Source organism: Megalops cyprinoides, chromosome 17 (assembly GCF_013368585.1).
Source record: "Megalops cyprinoides isolate fMegCyp1 chromosome 17, fMegCyp1.pri, whole genome shotgun sequence".
Lineage (NCBI taxonomy): Eukaryota > Metazoa > Chordata > Actinopteri > Elopiformes > Megalopidae > Megalops > Megalops cyprinoides.
The window spans coordinates 8,251,511-8,259,499 of NC_050599.1; the positions used below are offsets into that span (position 1 = coordinate 8,251,511).

General features: G+C 46.6%; 1 protein-coding gene across 2 annotated transcripts; it reads right to left on the bottom strand.

Annotated features, from left to right (window-relative positions):
- Positions 1–1,198: 1,198 nt before the first annotated feature.
- On the bottom strand, positions 1,199–7,529 carry tagapb (T cell activation RhoGTPase activating protein b). 2 transcript variants are annotated; one of them, XM_036550038.1, is made up of 10 exons: positions 7,417–7,529; positions 6,638–6,722; positions 6,246–6,299; positions 5,718–5,787; positions 5,231–5,397; positions 4,323–4,484; positions 3,881–3,990; positions 3,113–3,293; positions 2,675–2,783; positions 1,199–2,560 (listed from the first exon to the last, which is right to left on the bottom strand). In XM_036550038.1, the coding sequence occupies exons 2-10, from the start codon at positions 6,662–6,664 to the stop codon at positions 1,359–1,361; spliced, it is 2,082 nt and encodes a 693-aa protein (XP_036405931.1). In that variant the 5' UTR covers positions 6,665–6,722; positions 7,417–7,529; the 3' UTR covers positions 1,199–1,358. The 2 variants fall into 2 exon arrangements, with proteins under 2 accessions (XP_036405931.1, XP_036405932.1); XM_036550039.1 differs by lacking the exons at positions 5,718–5,787; positions 6,246–6,299; positions 6,638–6,722; positions 7,417–7,529 and adding an exon at positions 5,538–5,617.
- Positions 7,530–7,989: the final 460 nt, after the last annotated feature.

Below are 7,989 nucleotides of genomic sequence, written 5' to 3' on the forward strand. Positions count from 1 at the left end.
GTCTAAATGGCTATTTATCATGTTGTTTCTGGGTGTTTTTGGGCTCTGAATAGCCACACATTATGCGGTTGTTATTTTTTCTTTTTTTGGCAACAAAACTCATTTCACAGTACTCCAAAATGTGACTATGTGAAAGTTGCATAATTCAATCAGAATGAAACATTATGAGGAAATGACACTCGCAAAGTGATCGTGGATCTGCATGACTTTGAACCTGGCACTAAATTACAGAGGGTCTGGTCGAGCATATGGTATGTTAGGTTACCCTTGCAGACGTTCACATAATCACGTGTAGGAACACCATGTCAATGAGCTGCCAATGTGTAACGGAGGCCCTGCCACTTTTAAATACAGCGAATTAGACTCTATTTCGTAGCCCCACTCACTTTAGTGCTAATTTATCAACCCGCTGTCTGCTAAGCGCCGGTGGTTGCAGTGCCAAAGCAGAGACAGGAAGAAGCAGTGGCAGCACTCAAAGAGAAGCCGACAGAAATTCGGAGAAAAACCAAAATCGCACCCCCCCACAACCCCCCCCCCCCCTTCCTCCCCCAAGTGATGAGCCTTGGTTTCCTCTTTCGCTTGCGGACGGAACACGCCGTTCTCAATGGAACGCCAATGCTACGTTATGCAACCACTTGCAGAAGACCCAGAGCAGAAAGATCTTGCATGCTGGTGTGCATTGGGCTCCATAGGCTTTGCCCCTGGAGATGCCCCATTCAGGCATGGCATAGCAAGGTCAACCCGCAGACAGAGGCTCCGTCAAGGTTGCCGCGGATGCCACAACAGCGTGTGCCACGAACAGAATGCATTATGACTAATTGGTAGGAGCTGATTGGTGGAGTCATATGGTGTTTAAAGCACCTGTTATTTTGCCAGCTGGCTATCACTGAAGATAGCCAATGAAAATCCACCTAATTTCTTTACAGTCAAGACAAATGGAAAACAGAAGTCATAACTGTAGTTTCAAAAAAGGTGCTTTATTGTAGTGGAAGTAAAGAGGTTGTAGTCAAAGTGGAAAATGAAGACACATACATACAAAAAGTTATACTGAAATATACAGTAACTAGAGTATATTTACACATGTACATTGCTAAACACAAGAAAACAAAGTTATTAAGATCCATTTTATGTTAGATTAACAGTATATATTAATCCTACTTGCAGATTTGGTATATTTACATAGCTTTTTATGGTGGCTAAGGGTTTTTTAACCTTGTAATTCTGCATATTTACATAGCTTTTAAAACTGAAAAAAACAGTATAATTCTGTACTCTAAACAGTACTACTTAAGAGAGTGCAACTTAACCGTTGCACATACAAAGTGTAACACATTGCACAAAGGACAGAGAGGAGTAGTTTACACGTAGGACTCCTTGGCGTAGGACATCTCCTCGAAAAGCGGCTGGCTGCACCTGCGGTTCAGCTTCTCGTGCCGGGTCCGGGACACTGACTCGGACATGGCTCTCTGACGGAACACCAGTTGGTGTGGGTCTGCGGCAGGCATGTCTTCCACACCACTGTCCGGGGTCTGGGGGAAGCAGTCCATGAATGTATTGACAGGTAGGACAGAGTACAGGGAGTCCTCGCTCACTGACGAGGGGCGGGACTTCCTCTCCAGCTCTCTGGCGCCCTGCACAGTCATGGCGTGGTACTGCGGGGGGGGAGGCTGGAGCCCGCTGAGGATGGCCTCCTTGTATGACGGAGGCTTGCCCGGGATCCGGCTGTCCACCTGCTGGAAGACGGCGATGGCGGACAGCGGGCGTGGCCTTACAGGTGGCTCAGCGGGCTCTGCCTCGCTCTGGGAGTCCTCCTGGAGAGTCTCACAGGGGAACGTGGCCTCCTTCTGGGGTTCCCCTTTTTTAAAGCTGGCCCGGGCAAAGGAACTCCAGCTCCTGACTCTCCGCGGGTTCTTGCTCTCAGTCTTCATGGACTGTGTGCGTCTCTTCACCTCCTTACTCTGCGCTGGGACCTCCTCCACCGCCTTGGCAGAGAAGGACTGGTGGTGGGAAAACAGGGGTTTTCTGGGACAGGAAGGGGAAGCCAAGGGAGAGCTGGTGAAGACGGAGTTCTCCGATTGGTTGGAGAAGGAGCTCTCCAGAGAGCAGGAGGAGGAGCAGGAGTCGTCTTTGCGGGAGGCGGGCAGGTCCGAGGCCCAGCTGCTCCTGTGGGCTTGGAGGAGCAGCTGCCCTCTCTTGCTCCGCCTGTGCATCAGGAAGGAGTCGTCTGAGGTCTGCTTCTTCAGCGGCTGCTCCTTAAAGCTCTCCTTGTCCAGGGAGAAGTCGTCGTGACTCCTGGCCAGCCCCCGGAGGTTGGTCATGCCGGTGGTGTGGAAGATGGCAGGCTCTGAGCTCCTCCTGTTGAAGGGCTTGGTGAAGGTCTGGAAGATGGCGCTGGACGAGCAAGAGGGAACGGCTGGCCGGTCATCTTTGCACCCGGTGGACTGCGGGATGCTGTGGCATGGGTGGGGCCTGCTCTCCATCAGCTCCACCCCCACATCACCATCTGCGTCGGGATCGGTGCTGTCGTAGGCGGAGTCGTGCTGATGCGAGGAGAGTGAATCTAAGGACAGTCACAGATGATTGGTTAGACTTTGTGAGGTTTCAGTCCCCGGTATTTCATTCTGAGCTCTAGGCTAAACCGTTACTGCTGTGTATGTGAAGGCATCCATCTTACCTGAGTTGTCAACAAGTTCTTCCTCATCAGGGTCTCCAAGAAGAGTCTGGATGTGTTCCCCAAATATCTTGCAACAGTTCTCAATGAGGTACTGTGTCAAGGCTGTCACCTACAAGTGAAAGGACATGACTTGAATAAATGCGGCAAAAAACATCATGGCATAACTCTGACTCCTTTATTTGATGCCTCAGTAAAATGTTGTGAAACCAAATTAGAAATTTAGGTCAAGTGGCCCTGGATGAAAGTAACACCTTAATGTCACATCCGTGCTCATTTCTAAAGGTTGATCTCTCCTTTTGGTCTCAGGAAATATGCACGTTCCCTCTTGTGGCTGATGCACCTTTGAAGTGCTTCATATGGGCCTGTGTTTCAGGCATCCACCCACACGTTGCCTTTTTTTGATCCTAATCTGATCGTGCGATCCATGGCGGAACTCACCTTGTCGACGGTCTCCCTGTCCAAGGGCAGGTTGTCACGCTGGAGCAGGTTGGGGGCGATGCACACGGCCAGGTTCTTGGCGGTCATCTTGTTAGCATCGGCGTTCTTGCTGATGTGGTGGAGCACGCACAGCAGGTGCTGCAGCAGCAGGATGTTGGCTCTCGGGAGCTTGTCTATCACCCTGACAGGAAGAGAAAGCAAGATGAATTAGGCGCTCTTTACAGCCTCTGCCCCCCCAGGCCTCCCTGACTTCTTCTTTTAGAGTTTCCTTAAAAAAAAGAAGAAGTGGAAAACCTGAGGGGTTCACGCTGAAGTGCGCAACTTCCTCATTTTGTGTCCTCACCAGAAAAAAAAATCCATTCAAAAAGCCCCTTCTGTGCTGTTCACCACAAGAATTTGAATGGCTAAGCTAATGTCCTCCTGTCTTCCTCACTCAAAAGTCTCAGCTGAACAACTGCGGCTTATTCTGCTATTTGGTATATGACAGCCAGTCCTTTGCCTTATGTAAAGCATATATAATATATGTCTAATTTACGTCAACAGTTTGTATGTCTGTACTTGTACATTTAATTATAGATGCTAGAATAAAACTAATGCCCTGTCAGGGCACCTTAAGGTGCCCTGTTGAGCATACAAAGATATAGGCAAATAATTAGGTAAGATAGAAATGCCCTGTGCTGTGCATCCAATTAAGCATTTCTTTCTGGGTTTTATTATCTCATGGAATAAACCATAAAAAACGCTTTTTATTAAACACATCTAACTTACTGCTTGAGTTTGTTGCATCTCTCCTGGTCATCCTCTTTCTCCAGCGCTGCCATCCATGCTTTGTACTGGTCTGCTACCAACAGGCTGCCAGGGAGCTGCCTCAGGAAGTCCTGTAATTCATACAGCACGGTTTTACCACCATCAGTCACTTGATTAACACCCATTCGGAAGGAAACGCAAGCCCTTAAAGTGTTATATTTCTATAGCTACTTGAAAACAGTCACTGACTGGAGGAGATTAAGTGCCAGCGAGTGCCAGCAAGGTCATGCTCAACACCACCATGCAGACTCAAGGACATCTCTGGTCTCATTATTTTTTAAGGGACATTTTTATGCATGTTTTTTCATTCAGATCACCTGTGGCGTGTCTGAGGAAGGTCCAGACCACAAACTCATGTTAATGAGAAAGAGCAGAAAGAGCAGGCGTAGGTGCAGGTCTTTACCTTGAACAGAGCAGCCAGCAGGATAACGGGCGCAGCCCCCAATTCCACCTCCACCCCGCCGTTGAGCTGCTCCCGAATCTCCTTCAGGTTGCGGGCGTTCCCGGGCTTCCGGAACACGCCCTCCGTGAAGGTCCCCTTCTTCAGCAGCAGCATGAGTATCTCCTGTGAGAAAACAGGGTTGGTCCGGTTAGACGCGCCTCACGCAGTCGAGACATGCATCTGTTCTGAACATGTGCAAGGAAGCCGCAGAGCAGATAAGGCAGAACAGAGGGCATATCTCTAGGAACATCAGATTGAATGAACACATGAAACCCGCAACAGATTTGCAGTCAGGTCTTTGTTCGGATACAATTACCTTGCTCTAGTTTAGCACCTCAGGGGGCCCGTGAGAGCCATGAGAGGGTGTGTGTGTGTGAGTGTGTGTGTGTGTGTGTCTTGAGGGGGGTCTAGCACTTGATGAATAGGCTGCATGTTTGAATCCACAGTGGGCTCTGACGTTGATAAAATTAACTAGCCTTTGTTGTTTCACGTATCATAGAGCATTACATGTGGAACATACAAAGCACAAGTCTTTCTGAATAAGGATGTCCCATTGACATGAATGTATGAACTACAATGTATTAATTACCATATAAAAACAGCAATTGCTGAAATCAATATTTTGATGCATTACGCATTTTATTTCCACACATGCTCCACTCTAATTTCTGAAAGGAATATTAATGCAATTATCAAGTACATTTACTGAAGAAATCTGGGTGCCCCACTCAGGACACAAGCAGGCTGAACCATCCAACAACAAACTCAGTTCCCTTCATAACTACGTCACTGTACACTTGTTAATGAGAAAATTCATTGCTGTGAAAATATGTTTTTTCAACAGTGGCAAGGTCTGAAATGTGCCATACCGTGATGGGTTTGGGAAGCCTGTCGTTGTCATCACAGACTTTGGATAGCACCTGACCGAAGAGCGGGGTCTTGGTGGCGGGCTCTGGGCAGTGGGCAGGACTGGACTGGCTGGAGCCCTTCCTCAGAAGCTTCGGAATAAGGCTCCATTTGCTGCTGCTGCCGTTCTCTGTTTCAAAAGCAAACAAGACACAAATGATTCATTTTCTCATATGTTTTGAAGAGACCCCACCCACGTAGATAACTGGTTATGCTACTGCGCCCCCATTAGAAGGAAAGTTGGTGTTTTTTAGATACAGAAAAATGTACCCATCAGCATCTAAGCTTCCAACATGACACGCTGACTTTTTACCCTTGTAAATATTGTGTTGTCTTCAGCTGTGTACTGTGTGACGGCTTTTGATCGTTTTTTTCCTCTTTAACTGAGAACTGCAGAGAGGCCTAACCACACATGTGGTCTCAAACAGGAATTTGAATGTTCAAACTCACCAATGGGATGGCACGTTCTCTCCTCCGTGTTACACAACTGCTCTGAATGGGGGAGGGTTTTCACATTGCCCTAGAAACAGCAAAAGCAAAGTCAAGAGATGGCACATAGCACACTTCTCCCCATGTGAGAGAGGGAGGGTGGAGCCCTGGTTTCAACACCCCCCCATCCCCCATTCATGCTGACTTCCACGTGACAGCCACTGAATGCAAGCTCTCCCAAAAATTAAACATCGATCAGATTAAGTTCAATATCCTCTCCTTTCTGATACAGCTCTCCTAGGTCTCCCCTAGCCCACAGTTGCAAAACAGGGGGACAACTTAAAGACAACAACAGGCACATCTTCATTTTAAACTTTAAACCATTTCATTTCTTTGCATTTCTTGTGTTCTTTGACGCAGGTGTTTGTATGTTGGCTTGATACATTATGCATTGCATAGTCAGCTCCAAGGTTCAACAATCCATTAAGAGGCTCAGCAAATCAATATCCTTTCCCGATTTATATCATAGACACATAGGTGCGCACTTACATCTGAAGGCTGTTCGATGACTGAATCCATTCCACCTCCTGTTAGAGTTTTACACTACAGCAAAGGAAAAGAAAAATAGTAAATAAACAGTAAATAGTAAAAAATAAATAACAGCATCTCGGAAATAAGGCACCAGCACATCGACCTTCACATTTACACCCATTACATTACATTACATTCATTTAGTAGATGCTCTTATCCAGAGCGACTCAGCGGCTCAACACCCTCAGCAGAAACAGCGAAAAAAAATTGTTTGTACGGTAAAACAAGAGACGGTGTAAACACACCCTAATATTAGCAAGTCATGAGATAAGGCAGGTAAGCCGATGCAAAGAGTAAAGGAAGTCGCACGTTCCCCTAATCGCAACAGTAGAGTTAAGGTGGACACTCACAGTGATACTGCCGCTCAGAACCGTCATGAGTACACTTGGGGGTGGTGACAGAGAACCTGACCGCTCCGTTGCTTCCTTGATTTTCCTGTGGTTGAAGCAAAAGGCTTTAGTCAACTTATGTAGAGGGCTTTCGCTCGGCAGTCTGTGCAAAGCACTCTGTTAGCATTTGTGATCATATCAACAGGGAGTGGGTGTGGGCGTGGGTGTAGGTGTGGGTATGTGTGTGTGTGTGTGTGTGTGTGTGTGTGTTTAGGGCTGTGAGTGTTGGTGGTTCAGCTGGAGTCCTATTAACTCAGAAATGCATTCCACTAAACAAGGCTATAACCGATCTAACAAAATAAGTGTGTATTAAAAAAAGATTATTAATATTATGTGGATAACTGCACAAAGAAAAAATATGTATCTAAGAGTATATCAATTTAAAAAACAGTACTGATTAATTACATATTTTCACCTTCTTGATTAGAAAAAGAGACAGAAAAAGCTGGTGTAAAATATAACACCTTAAAATACTTAATATATAAAGTGCTTGTAATACTGGAAAAAAACAATTTAATGACTTTAAATTATGAGTATTGAACTTTATGTCAGGATTACACAAAACTTTGATAATATACCAAACCGCTTACTGCATTACACCATATAACATAGTTGATACAATGCAACCCCTTCCCAATATATTTGAACAATTGACCATATCACTTGAGTACACATACATATATACAGTAATGGTTTAATATAATTAGCATTATTTACAAAATAATGATGGCGATACTCACCTGTGAAGAGTATCTAACCAGCGTTCTTTCACCTCAGGGGAACTGCAGGCAAAATAACAGCATGGCCTTAGTTACTGATCCACAGCACGAGCAGAGACAGACTGACCCGAAACCTGTCGCCCGCGCTGTATCAACCCGCGGGGGGTGCAGGCGACGGAAATTCTCAGAGAGTAATGGAGACAGGAAGCCGCGTCACAGGCTCTCGCTGAAAAAGCATTCCACTTCCCCTCGCCTTATAGGGCCAGCTGCTGCGCGCTGACGAGTGGAAACAAGGGGGTTTGTGACGCTCCGGCCCCTCACGTGGTGACGAGCCAGGTGAGGCAGGACGGATGTCTCTCACTCTCACGCTCTGTGGGAAGGTGTGCAGTCTGCACGCTCTTAGCGAGTAAGGCTGCAGCGCTTTGTGGGCTGATCCTCTCACTGCTGTCCTCGTTCAGCAGACAGATCATACTCACCCACCAATAACACAGAGAAAGGATCGCAGTACACAAACACCCACAAAACAGACAGATTCATTTCCAAAACAACAGATTCACTCTTTGACGAGGAAATCACCCAAACGTCTGTCAACAA